General features: G+C 41.3%; 1 protein-coding gene across 6 annotated transcripts in view; it reads right to left on the bottom strand.

Moving 5' to 3' along the window:
• CEP192 (centrosomal protein 192) overlaps positions 1-11,493 on the bottom strand; it is a 142,940-nt gene extending 131,447 nt beyond the window's left edge. For 3 of the 6 annotated variants that reach the window (XM_036082440.2, XM_036082420.2, XM_078060650.1), the window contains exons 1-3: positions 10,811-11,487; positions 4,733-4,900; positions 3,630-3,755 (exon numbers count right to left, since the gene is read on the bottom strand). In XM_036082440.2, the coding sequence (XP_035938333.2) occupies positions 3,630-3,755; positions 4,733-4,900; positions 10,811-11,031 (515 nt within the window). In that variant the 5' untranslated portion in view covers positions 11,032-11,487. Of the gene's footprint in view, positions 1-3,629; positions 3,756-4,732; positions 4,901-10,810 lie in introns of all 6 variants that reach the window. The other 3 variants (XR_013443412.1, XR_013443413.1, XR_013443414.1) reach the window with 2 other exon arrangements.
• Between the last annotated feature and the right edge of the window lie 3,356 nt (positions 11,494-14,849).

Genomic DNA, 14,849 nt, shown 5'->3' with positions numbered 1-14,849 from the left:
TCTATCTTCCATTAACAGGATTGACAAGACCACTTCCCAGACGTTCTGGCCCACATCAGAGTCAAGAGGTTACTTCTGATATTCTCCTCCCCTCCCCCCATGTCTAATGTCTCATTGCCAACATCATTTCAATGGGACTAACTTCATGATGCCCTTCAATAAGCCCAGGACTCCTTACTCCTGACATTCGAAGATCCACAAGCACATTCCCCCTACCCAGGCCAACAAACCAACCCTGGATCAACAAAATCTTGCTATTTCTGAACCCTTCCTATGAACATCCCTTTTACCTCACCGCTTTAGGGAAAACCTGGATGTCCTGTGAAGATACTGCCTCCCTTAAACACTGGCAAATGAGGACTATCAGTCTCTCCCACAGCCTTGGAATCACTGGGCATGGAGATGGAATGTGTGTCTCCATCAGCATGTCCCCTCAGTACAACTTCCAGATCATCCTCAATAAAGCCTTCTAGCCTGGAGTCACCTATGACCCCTCATGGCATCTTCCTTAGTACCTCAATTCTATAATCCTTTGATGCAACCCAAGCCTCCAATCCACTCATATCACCACATCTCACACTCCCTCACCCTTCTGCTATCCTCTCCTCTTCCTTAACCTAAATCCCATGGCCAATCATAACACACCCTCAACTTCCTTATCCCTCACTACCTTCATCAGACTACAAGCCTAGTTAAACCCAACTCTCCCCTCATATCTTGCTAGCACCCCTACAGCTGAATGTGGTTGGAGAAAACATCACAATCACAATAAATTCATGACCATGACCCTCGAGTGGGACTCCGGATGCTGTCGGACAATGGCACTATTTCCCTCTCTGTTCACTCTCCCACACTCCCATGACTGCTACATCTCTCTACTGCTCCTCTACCCTGAGTTGATGTCATGCCTCCTACCGCACTGAGAGACCCTAAGCACGGAAAAGACAACTTCCACAGATTCTCACCACCACATGTACCCACACATTCTGCCTTCCCACCGATTAATACAAAGGAGTTATCCACGGTCCTACCTCTCTAGTCACTCCTTCTACGACACATTAGATCCTGGCCTCTTATTTTTGTAAAGGTGTTGCTCTAGCAATTCTCTTCTTTCTACATAATCAGACTTTCCTGTTTCAGATCATGCCTATTACCACATAAACTTGCAGCAACCTATCCCTCCACAAAGGAAAAAAGAAAAACTTCTCTTGATCCACTATACTCAGCAAGTATCACAGCCCCATTTCTTGGTTGCCTTTTGCAGCAAACTCACCATCTCCAAAACTAACCTCCCATTCTCTCCTAAACTCACTCTCCTACACTACTGTGCCTCCTCCTACTTCCACCAAAACCACTTGTCAGGGTTACCAACGACCTAACCTACGCTAATTCCAATGGTCACTTCTTAGTCCTCATTTTATTTGACACAACTGGATCCCTCTCTGTTCTTTTACATATGTTCTTTATGTGGCTTCTGAGACACTGTTGTCTTCCTACCTCCAGCCACTAAACCTTAGTCTCCATGTCTATTTCTCCTCTCCCCAACTTTACACTGAAGTGTCCTGACATGAGGCCCTGGTGCTCTTCTATTCTCCACCTACCTTACCCCTTTGATAATCCAACCTCCTAAGGGGTCTTCCTGCTTCCAGACTTGCCTCCCAACAATCTATTCACTCCAGAGTGAACCTTTTAAAACGTAACCCTCTAATGGCTTCCACCTCTCTCAAAATCAGGCTCACCCCGTGGCAGCCTCCTTCCTGCTGTTTGAACATAGGTATGCTCCAACCTTAGTGCCTTTACACTCGTGCAGCCTCCACCTGAAATCCTCTTCCTCCTAATGTACATGGCTAACGGCCTCCTTCAAGTCTTCACTCAGATCTTATACCTCCTCAATGAGACCCACACTGACCATTCCCTTCAGCTTACCCATTTACCCTCCTCATCATGTTGTTTTTTTTTCTAGCACTTTTCCCTTCAAATATACTATAAAACTGATATATTTTTTTAAGATTTTATTTATTTTTTGACAGAGAGAGACACAGCAAGAGAGGGAATACAAGCAGGGGGAGTGGGAGAGAGAGAAGCAGGCTTCCCGCCGAGCAGGGAGCCCGATGTGGGGCTCGATCCCAGAACCCTGGGATCATGACCTGAGCTGAAGACAGACGCTTAATGACTGAGCCACCCAGGCATCCCTAAAGCTGGTATATTTTTAATGTCTTTTTGTTTTAATGTCTGTTCTGGTATTTCCCAAGTACTTAGAGAAGTACCTGGCACACAGTAGGCACGCGGTCAAAAATACACACGGAATGAATGAGTATTCAAAGAGTTAACATCTTTAATATATAGAAAGTGCTTATACCCAAATGTTACCAACAGGCAATTCACAACAAAAATATAAGTAATGAATAAACATTAAAGTATGTTCAATTCCATAAATACTCTATTATAAATTCAAACACAGAAAACTTTAAGAATGCCTGTAATACCACCATCAAGAGATAACTACCATTTACATTTTGGTTTATAGCCTTCCAGATTTTCTTCTATGCATTTATGCATGTGTACAAATTTTTTTACTTCTAAAATCAAGGATTAAAAATAATACCACCAAATGTTGGGGAGGGCTCAGAGAAGTAGGCATTCTCATGTACATCTTCTAGTGGAAGTGTAAAGTGGTACAAATCTTCTAAAGAGCAATGTGGTGCTTTGTAACAGTCTTTAAATATTAACTCAGCAATTTCAATCCTAGGAATTTATCTGAATATAATAATCTGCTAGGTGTGCAAACATATAAATAAAATTCAGTAAATTTATAATAGCAAAATTCCAATAATCTAAATGCCTAATGTAGTGCAGTCATTAACATGACACATATCTATATTAATTATAATTGAAAGATGAGCATAATATACTAATTTTTAAAAGTTATAAATAGTATGTACGGCTCAATCCCATATTTGTAAAAAAACTTAATATGTACATGTATAGGTGCATAGATAGCAGTCTGGAAGGGGCTCCTGGATGGTTCAGTCGGTTAAGTGTCTGCCTTCCCGCTCAGGTCATGATCTCAGGGTCCTGGGATCAAGGCCCATGTCAGTCTTGGCACTCAGCAGGGAGTCGGTTTGTCCCTCTGCCCCTCCCCCTGCTCCCTCTCTCAAATAAATAAATAAAATCTTTTAAAAAAAAAAAAAGCAGTCTGGAAGACTATAAATAATCAATGACTATTCTTATTTTTTTTTAAGATATTATTTTTATGAGTAATTTTTAAGTAATCTCTACACCCACTGTGGGACTCAACCTTAAAACCCTGAGATCAAGGGTTGCATGCTCTACAGACTGAGCCAGCCAGGTGTCCCAATGACTATTCTCTAGTTAGTAAGACTACAGACTTATTATCTGCCTTATAATTTTTCTGTATTTTCTACTTTTTAAAATGAGCTCATGTTACTTCTGGAATGAGAAAAGGTTTTCTGAAAGCACTAAAAATGGTTGTGATTAAAAACATAAAGAAAACTCTTTTAAAAAGATTCTTAGAATTATTCAGAGACACAGTCACTCTTTCATTTTCCACAAGACTGAGTGAGACCTGCTTTTAATATGGCAAAAACAAAATGAAGGTATGAACTTACTCATCATCCTGGAAGCTAAGCTGTAACTTCTCTCTTGGGTCAGCTTCACTCTGGCTACTGGGAGATGATTCAGATGGAACTGAAAACTTCCCTTCTACTAAATAAGATGCCTGGATATCAGAATACCTACATAAAAAAAATTTATTTTGTTAATAGTTAAATTATGCATATTTAAAATTCACCATGACATTAGAGCCACGTGACTATAAAACCAACTGCTAGCGGATAAAAACAAATGGGGCCCCCAGTGTTCAAAACCATTTTCATGTGCAAAGCACTGAAAACCTTTGTATCAGGAATGAGGTGTGTATGTATTAAACAAAGAGTCACAGAAATCTTAAAGCTAAAAGTTTTTAGAGTTAACCCCCTCATTCCAAAGGTAAAGATAATGCTTCTTACCAAATGTTCAGGTTGGGAGGACAGGAAAGTAGTTAGATATTTAAGTATGGGGAAACTTTACACATCATACAAGATAGATGAACTGTACACATCACATATGGAGATACAACTCAAATTACTAGCTGCCAGTAAGGCTGAACTAATACAAATCCAAAACACTATGAATAGAGAAAACAATTAGTAGACCAAAAAGTCACTGGTACTCAGTTCCAAATCCACCTACCCACTACTGATTAAGGCAATGGAATAGGGAAATGCGTAAATTTTTTATAACAATTATATATACATATTAATATATATAATACTCATATACACATATATCACATATTTATATATAACATACATATTATATTACATATATAAATAAACATAAAGCAAAAGCTCAAGCTTGGCTGAGAAATTTTTTAATATTTTATTTATTTATTTGAGAGAGAGCGAGCGAGCATGGACGTGTACCCACGCAAGTGTACAGGTGAGGGGTAGAGGGAGAGAATTCCCAAGCCAACTCCCTGCAGGGCGCGGAGCCCAACTCAGGGCTCAATCCCAGGATCTGAGATCATGACCTGAGCCGAAACCAGGAGTTGGGACGCTTAACCGACTGAGCCACCCAGGTGCCCCTTGGCTGAGAAATTTTTACAGAAGTATCAAGGTATTGCAGGCTTTCTAGACCTTACAAAAAAATCATGTGTTCTAACAGTTCTTACCTGTTGTCAGCACTGGATCTATTTCTAGCAAGTGTTGAAACAGCAACAGGCAAGCCAAGATTTGAAGAAAGAGTGACATTTTTCAAAATCTCACTATTACCAAGTAATGAATTGGTTAAAAAGCTTGGAAATGACTCTTCAGCTATTCCTCGGAAATCTTCCATCTCACTGCAACAATAAAAGTTTTTTTAAAAATCAAGTATTACTATAAAACCTTCTCAAGTGATTAAAAGTCTCATAAATCTTAGAAAACTGATAAATCTTAGGGAAAAATCATGTTCTTGGAACAGCACAAAGGGGATAAAATCAACAAGCATTTGGAGGTAAAGTAATTCTCAGAATACTTTGCTACTTCACAGCTGAGAATACAAATGTCAAATTTCCTTTTTATAATTAACATAATAACAAAATACAACACAGCTTAATTTACTCTTGGTTTACTATAGCAAAGACTATCAATTGCCACACTTATCTAGTAAAGAAGCAAAGACCCAACACTGAAGGAATATACAGATGATCTCAGATGTACTTAAAAGTCTACTGGTTAGGTGCTCATTCTAACATGGACTAGAAAAAAAAAAATTAACCCAGCAAAATCTAGCCCCTGATTTCAGAAATTATTCTTAAGGATGAGTAAATGTTAGTTTAAAAAGGAAGTCCATTGAAGGAAAATTTTAAGTTAAATCAAGTACAGCCGGCACATGGACAAGGCAAAAATGATGAAAGTGGTACACAAAGGACTAACTCTGGAAAACACTGGCACAGAATCTGTATTACTGAGAGATCTTCCCGCCCACATTGGCCACTGGTTCTACTTAACCCTGGTTACAGTACTTAGGAGATGTAATCTCAAAATTATTTCAGTGTTTATCATGTAAGGGTTATATGGAATTCAGTAAAAAAAAATTAAATCACGGAAGGCTCAATAAGTGAGAAAGTACTGGCCCTGTGCCTTGAAAAATGAGTAGAACTTTTATAGGCCAAGTATGACATGAGGCGGCTCTTAAAGATGACAAATAAACATGAGCAAAGGAGAAAGAGAAGATTTACTGCATACCCATGACCTTAACTCATTCATCCCATTTTATGAAGAAACAAACTGAGACTAAATTAGCTAAATTTACCCAGGGTTGCACAATTAATAAAATTCAAACCCAGGTCTGACTCCAAAATCCGCTCTAAGTACTAAGTGTGTGGTGGCAATAGCCAAGTGCTTCAATGTATTTTGGGAATCGGTGTACAAAAAAACATGGTGAATGAAACCATGGAGTCTGATTCTAAGAGCCTTAAAAGGTGTATTAGGAAGTATGAACAGTATTCTGCAGTCCAGGGAAGGACTGATCTTGGCAGAGGAAGGGAGAGGGCTTAACACCTGACAGGATATTGAAAGAGCTACCACAACTGGTGAGATAGAGGACAGTGATGGACTATGCTGGGCCAATGACAAATACACTCAAGTATAGGTTTTAGGGGGAATGGGCTAACTTAATTACTCTATAAAGTTGAAAATGTTTAAGACCTTTAGAGAGCTATAAAACTTATTTGACTGTGAAGTATCCAGGCTCCTGTGGGAAGCTCACCTCTCTACCTGCACTTGATCCCACCCTTGTCACTAATGCAGTGACAACCACTCCAGCAACCGCCCTCCTCCTAACCGTTGTCAAATCTTCTCTGGGCAGCCATTCCCACCAGCATGCTGTTAGTTCCTCATCTTTCAAAAAAGTCTTCCCCTATCTCATACCCTGTTGTCCCCCTGTAGCGGTACCGCTTCTATCTGCCCTCCCTTTACCACACACTCCTCCAAAAGGAATCACTACCGGCATGTGATTCCACTCCTGTCATCTCCTGGACCCATGCTAGGCTGGCTCTTGTCCCACCACCCCATCAAAACACTTGTCAATCACCACTGAGCTCCCTGTTGCCAAACCCCATAGCCTCACAGTCAATTTTCAGTCCCGTCTTCCTTGACCTAACAATATGGGAATTGTACTCCTTCCTCTAAGAAATCCTTTCTTCACTGGTTTCCAAAACACAGCTGTCTGGGTTCTCCAACCTCACCAGCTGCTTCTTTCCTTCTCCTTGGCTGGTTCCTCCTTATCTCCTGGACCTCCATACTGTGAAGGCATCAGGGCTTGCTCCTGGATCCCTTCCACCTACCCACTCTCTCTGGGTGATTGCCCTCAGTTTCAGAGTTTTAAATACAATATGAAATTTATATCTCCAGCCTGGGCCTTTCCCCTGAACCTCAGATATGCAACTACCTACTAGACATTTCCACTTAGTTTATCTAACAGGCACCTAACCTGAATTTTGATTCCATCGCCTTCCAACCCCCTCAAGAAAGCCTGCTTTTCAGTCTTCCCCACAGAGAAAATGACAACTCCATTCTCTAGCTGCTCAAACCAAAAACCTCAAGTGATTACTCACCACCACCCCCAACAAACACACACACACACACACACACACACACACACATCTTAAAAGCAATCCCTAGGCAAATCCCAATGTCTTTATCTAACAATATAACCAGAACCTGTCATTTTCTCACTACTTCCACTGCTATCACCTTGGTCAAGCCACCACCACCTCCTGCCTGGATACTCACTACAAGATACTTTCAACTATCTCCACACCTCCACTCTTCCCCCCCTAGCCTATTCTCCACACATTGAAATTATCCCCGTTAAGTAAGTCAAATATTGTCACTCCTTAGCTCAAAACCCTCCACTGGTTTCCCATCTCATTCAGACTAAAAGTTAATACTTAAAATGGCCAACAAGGGGCTGAATATTCTGCTTTCACTCTCTACTACTCTTCTCCCTTGCTTGCTCCCTCCTCACTGTCCTAACCTCTCTGCAGTCCCCACAACTTGCCAGGGCTCCGGGCTCAGGGACTGGGCCCTGGCTCTAACCTCGGTCCAGTACACTGATGCCCCAGATAACCTCACATCTTACTCTTCCACTTTTTTCAGGATTTTGGTAAAAGTCCACTTACCTGGCTGGTCTCCCTCACCAACTTTCCTCATCAACTCCAATTTCCTTGCCCTTCTTTCTTTTTTCTGTGGTGCTGACCACCATCCAGCATGCTATATAATTCACCTATTTAACTGTTTTTTCTCCATATTAGAATGTAAGTTCCATGAGGGCAGGGACTTGGCCTATTTTACCCCTGAATTTTTACCTAAAGCAGTGCCTTGCCCAGAGTAGATCCTCTATAAATTGGTTGAATAAATGAATGTCTTCAAACTATGTCAATACATAGCAAATTTAGCACCAACTATCATACAAGCACCCTTCTCTCAGATCATGTCCCAGCATTTTCCTTTCTTTTCTATTTTTATTTGCTTTTCTTGATTTCTATAAACATGTTCAAAACGATCCCATATTAGGATGGAGGAGGTAGGAAACCTGTTCCCATCCTTCATGTGCGCTTCCCGCCACCACCTTCTTACCTCCCCTTCACAGCCAAGTGTCTTAGAAGAATCCAAATCATAACTTCTATAGCTCACATGACATCTTCTTCCTCTATCTATTCCTTACATGGTAGGAATACCCAGGATTCTGATCTCAGATCTTCTGTCATGCAATGTACATCTTATACTCTTAGGTAGGGATCTCAAACTCAAATGCTTCTAGGCACTAATACTGTCAGACAACAGGACTGTAAGCTGAGATCAACTAGAAGTTACAGACCCCAAGGTGAACGCATTTCAATTCAGTAAGAAACACTGTTGACAAATGAAACAGATCTACTGATGGAGTCCATTCCCAAGGGCAAAACAGGTCTATATCCCAAACACACCCTAAATCATTCCACATCTTTCTATGTCTGCTACCACCACCCTACCGTACTGAAAAGCCTCCCAACCAGTCTCCATGCTTCTATTCTTGCCACCCTACAGCTAAATATCCACAGGGCAACCAAATGGACCATTAAATACAAACCAGGTACCACGCCCCTATTGAAAACTTCAGGGAGCCACCCCATCCTCCACCCCTGAGGCTCATGACTCACCATACACTGGTGTCTCTGTTCCTGTAACATCCAAGCCCCATCCCTACCTTGGGGGCCTAGAGTACTCGGCTACATCTCTGCACCAGCTGGCTCCTTCCTAGCATTCACCTTAGTTTAAATGTCATCTTGTAAGAGAGGTGATTCCTCATCATTAATCAAATGTAGCCCCACAGTCTCTCACAATTTTTTTAATTTCTTCCAGCACTTATCACTATTTTTGTATTTCTCTTCCCCCACTAAAAAGATTGCTCCCTGAGAGCACAGGCCTTGCCAATCTTTCCATCACTCTTACCTAACACCTATAATAATGCCTAACACATATTTATGAAATATTTATGAAATGAATGAATAACAACATCTTTGACTTTTTAACTTTTTTAAGGAAACATTAATGACTTTAATTTATTTCTCTCGCTCTCTTTTTTTTAAGTAGGCTCCATGCCCAGTGTGGAGCCCAATGTAGGGCTTGAACTCATGACCCTGAGATCAATATCTGAGCTGAGATCAAGAGGCAGACACTTAACCGACTGAGCCACCCCAGGGGCCCCACCATCTTTGACTTTAGAATATCAGTATCTTGGGGACATTTCAATCTTGTTCACCCATACAGTCCCAGTAATTGATATAGAGCTGGAAATACGAACTGAACAAAAAAACAAGTTGAAAGAAATAATCTCTACTCCCTCGCTATCTAGCTGACATATGGTGTCTACTCTATTTTCAAGTAATGCACTGAGTATTTTATATACACTTCTCTAATCCCTGCATCAAATCTGCAAGGTAGCTATTATCCCTACTATTGAAGAAACTGAGGCCAAGAGAGGGAATTATGAGAATTTTCCAGGCCACACAGCACAAGTGGGAGCAGAGGATTCAGAGCCAGGCAAGTCTGCCCCAGAGTAGTCTTTCCTTTGCACTAATGCCATCTTCCTCATTTTCCAATCACCTCAGCTCAGACCTCTATCCTGAGCTTTAGACTCCCATTTCCAAATGGTTCACCCCTAACACTCTCTCAAGTGGTGCAAAGTTAACAAATACAAAACCAAACTTATTATCTTTTCTCTACCCATTCTATTACCTTTAGTTTGACCTGTGTTATCCCTATTTTCTTGCTATACAAGCCAGACACTTGGCACCATTTCTCTTGTTCTCTCAGTTATCAAATTCTAATGCCTCTAACTCCAAACAGATCTCTGGAACTGAGATTCACTTCTATATTCCCAACACCTTATCACTTTAATCTAAACCATTACATAAGTCTTCCAAGCAGCCTCCCCACATCCAATCACTAAGTTTATTCATTCATTTACAGATATGTAAACCACATTAAAATATATCCCAAATTCTTTAAAGATTTATCCCTATTTAGAGTCAAATCCAAGAAAATTCAGATATTAAGCAAATATCATTCATGCAACAATCATTACCAAGCGCAAACCATGAAACACACTCTACTTATCATTGGAAATGCAAAAATAAAGCAGCTCCCCTTCACGGATCAGATGACCCTCATCAATTATAATCAATTATGACCCCTATCAATTATGACAGTGTTAAGTCCTGGGATGGAGCTTGACTATGGGTGCAGTGGTAATACAAGCCAGTGGAAGATCCCTGGAGATGTAATCCAATACCTTATCTATCGTTTCCAAAAGGATTACGCTTGTTTAAACCATCCATGGGCATACCACATTCCTAGGAAAAATTCCCTAAATATTGCATAGCCCACCCACCCCTCCTCCATCACCTAAAGTGAAGAGAATATAACATTTCCTTTTCTTTTACTGTGTCTGAACTAAGTAGCCATCTTTGGGATCTCTCTTGCTATTTCCTTAAAGCAGTAACCTCAAATTTTCACATTTGAACTTACTAGTATTTACCTGCTTTAATTATATTTCTGGATATATAAAATATCATTTACTGTAGTCATTATTTGGAAGCCTACACGTACACATTCAAAAGCATATGCTGTCAAGCCTCCCTAACATTCATCATTTACTCTTGGTGTTCTAAGAAAAATCTGTAATTAGGTATGCATTTAATATATTACTTTTCAAAGCTTACCGTAAACTTTGATTACAAAACTGAAATTCGTTGAAAAAACTGATTTTGGAGCAGTAAAAACTCCAGTCGAATGACCTCAATATGGTAACAGCAAACGGAAATACTTTCATAAAAACATCTGTTCTCCAAACGACTGCTTCAAAAGGGACCTCATGTTTTACTAAACAAAGTCTGTAATTAAGAGAAATCAAAAGTGTAGTGATATTAAACATTGCCTTCATTCACGGTTTTCTGTGTGTTTTTTTTTTCCCCCATAAAGAAATCATATGTAAGAAATATAAGAAAGGTACTGGGAGTAAATATGAACGCGGCCTAGCAGAAATCAAAACAAAAAGTGAATAACCGGGTGACACTAGCAGACCCCTCTATATTTAGTTAACAACGTTACTTCGCGGGTCATTTTTGGACAAAAAGGAGAAACAGAACCGCCTATCACAACACACATGAAGCAAACACCCGGTCAAGAGCGCTTTGCAACAAGAAACTCCAAACCAAAGCGCAGAGTGCGCTGGTCCCGAGAAGTCACCAAGTGGAAGACGGTGGGGGGATACCAGGATGTGATCCCCAAAATCAAAACCTGTTTTTTTAAAAGTCAATCTCTCAGAGACGCCCAATTGAACTCACTGAGCGGAATTCCGCGTGACGGTCGGGCTGAGTACGAAGGGGCTGACGGAGCAAGGCCGTCGGACCCTAGGCAGCGCCCCGCAGCCCCCCGCCCGGAGCCTGCGCCCTGCGCCCGACCCCGGCCCAACCGCTACTGCCCAATCCGCCCGGCAGCCGAAAAGCCTGCCGAAAGCGGGTTCGCGTGCCCCCTGCCGAACCGCGGTCAAGACACAGGAATCCCCTCCTCACCAAGCCCGCGACTCCAGCTGCGGGAGCCGAGAATTCGTCAGAAAGATCCAGAGGAGGGGGCGTCCCGGTGGCTCTGCAAATGCGCGTGCGCAAGGCGCGCCCCCCACACCCGCGGCCACCGGACTGGCCGTACAGCGCGCCCCTGGGGTTTACGTCCGTTCGCGGCACGAGCAACAGGGCGGGGACTCGGAGCTGGCCTTGGATTGGACAGCGACAAGGGACGGGGCGGGCAGGAGGCCGATGATTGGGCAAGGACGGTTAGTGCCTGAATTTGAAGCGAGGAAGCCGCGCTCCGCAGGTCCGGAGGAGGAGCTCAGTATTGGGAAGGGTTGGGCGCACTGCGAAAGTCCTTCCCTCTAAAGCTGAACCGAAGGTAACGCAATGAAAGCCTTGGCCAACTGGAAAAAAAAAACTGCTTACCGTATTCAGTCTGGAACCCCAAAACATCGTCACTCACCTTATACATTTCCGGTGAACAAGTCATCTGATACTACCCTGAGTTTAGTACTGTTTGTCACTTTGTCTTTACAAGAGCAGATGCAGATCTTTTCTACCACTGCTTGGCAGACGCTGAAATGTGTCATAATTTGCCTTATGTTATACACTGCAATAAAGCTTCAATTAGGAAATCATTTCTCAGGATCCAAGCTTCATGATAGTCCTCTACTCCTAATCGCCTCTTTGTGACGGAGTAAGGCTGGTCGGGGGTGGAAAAAGCTGAGACATAATTCATCCCTAATTACTCCCCACGTTTTCCTGTTCTCCTTAGGCCACAAATACCACCACTGACATCTGCTTAGCACAGTGCTTTAACTCCTTTACTGAAACCACAGGTAATTCAATTTCGTGCCTCTCACTTTCCTTTATCTCAAAACTTCTTCCATACAGTCTAAGAGTCCTCTTTTCCAAAGCTAACTTAATTCATGCAAGTTATTTAATGTTTAAGATGCAAAAGCACACTTGGGAATAGAGAAAATGAGAAAGTTGAGTTTAACAGTCCCTATTCCTAATTTTAGCCTGTTGGGGAATGACATGTTTATTTGATCACTTTACTTTTCTATGTCCTCTAAAATACTGCTCAACTATCATTCCTGGATACCTTCTCTACTGGTTCCTGCCTTTAGAAATGCTGCATCTTTCCACCCAAAACCAAAACCAATTCACCCTTCCTTGATTCTGTCACCTTAAGACCATTCTGTTTCTCCTACCCTTAACCACCTCCACTTTTACACCTTGTCGTCATTCATCCTATGATTATCTGGTTTGGTCCTGAGTATTACTTTAACACTTATTTTATCAGGACTAGCCTCCCATCAAACTCGGTTGATGTCTCTACAATTCTCTTGGCATTTTTTCTTGAAACCCTCCAGCTTTGGCATTTGCAAACTGTAATTACCCCTATTCTACCTTTGTCCACACTCAATGAACAAAGGTAAGTGGAGAAAATCTCAAGGTTTTCTGAATGCCGAAAAATAAACCTACTAGCTTTAGAGCTAAAAGGATGCTATTTGAGTGTAATGAGCAATCCTGTTTCACAAAGTATCTTAACTACTCTGTCTAGACCATGAGCATACATTGGAGGTAAACTGCTGGAATGTATTCATTCACCCTATATCCTTATACCCAACTCAATAAATGTCCTTCCTCCATAAAAATCAAGTGGCCAAAGCTCTCCCCACAACACCCAGCAACCAGGTGGAACTCTAATGACAAGGATCCAAAGTATCTGCAAGCAGGAGAGCACAGACTGATGCCAGCCTGCCAAAATCTCAATCCTGGCTCTCACTTCCTAGCTGTGCAGCCTTGGGCAAATAGCTTTAACCTGCCAATCTCCTCACATGTAAAATGGCGTACTTAGAGCACTTGCCTCAGAGGTTTGTTGTGAGGATTAGTTAATCCACATAAAGTATCTAGAAGAGCACTGACACACGGATGTACTCAACAAATATTAGCTGTTATCAAAACTTGTCAAATAAAAAGGAGGCACAGAACTCCCAATGAATTTCAAATCTCCTTAGACATTGGGTAGATCCTTTTTTTTGTTTTCAAATTCAATTCAATTAATTAACATATAATGCATTATTAGTTTCGGAGGTAGAGTTCAGTGATTCATCAGTGTTATATAACACCCAGTGCTCATTACATCACGTGCCCTCCTTAATGTCCATCACCCAGGACACTGGGTAGATCTTGCAGAAGTCCCAGGGCTAGGGATGCCTCCCAGGGAATTAGAAGTGATGTCTATCCAGTTAAGAAAAGGCAATCATCTCCCACAGTTCTCCTTTTCCAACTGCTTTAAGTGGCAAACCTAAGCCACAGATACACAAAGCCGCACACAATGTGACCACAAAGTTTGATTCTAGATTAATCTCCTACCAGCTCCCCAAATGAACCTTCTTACATCAGACTAATGCTTATTACCTGTTGCCTAAACACACCCCTGTCCTCTTTTACCTCTGGGCCATCACCTTGGAACTCCTACCCTCCTCTGCTTCAACTACTCCACCTGCTGAAATCCCACATGGCTTCCAAACCTGGTCAGATCAAATAAATCACTTTCTGTTTCAACCTTTATTATGAAACTGAATCCTGGTTACCTTTTGTAAATTCTGTAGAAGTCTTCTCCCACTAGAATGACTTTCTGTGCAGACTACCTTTTTTTTTTCTTCTTCTTCCTACATATCCCAGAGTGTTTAGCATAGTATCTGGCACATAGAAGATGCTCAATATTCATTAAATTGGAGACTCTGTCTCATTTCATTATCCCATTCTAACCCCAAGCACCTCTATAATGATTGAAATCTCAAAGACATGAATTTTTAATTCTGAACTAGATTCAGCCTTAAGTTAGACCCCTTGCTTTGAACCTAAACAAGCCAACAAGTGTAAAACAAGTCCTTTACCAGAAGGAAGACCTTTTGAGAATTATTTGGAAAAGATTCTTCTTCATAAATTGAAATGCTAAAATGCTAACTTTACAGACAAAACACTTTAGTCACAACAAAACTCAAATGTTCCTTAAGTTAAAATTAATCTCAAAAAAATTAATCTCTTATTAGCTCTTTATCCTTTGCATGTTAAGAAGTTTCAAGGGTATGACACTATACATAGGAAAGGTATCTTTGAAAATTAGATTACAAATTACATGGTTGTAACTGTAACTACATGCGATTAACTGAGACACGTA

This window comes from Halichoerus grypus, chromosome 13 (genome assembly GCF_964656455.1).
Source record: "Halichoerus grypus chromosome 13, mHalGry1.hap1.1, whole genome shotgun sequence".
Taxonomy (NCBI): domain Eukaryota; kingdom Metazoa; phylum Chordata; class Mammalia; order Carnivora; family Phocidae; genus Halichoerus; species Halichoerus grypus.
Note: the sequence above shows the minus strand (reverse complement) of the source record. Positions and strands in the feature narration are given on the sequence as shown.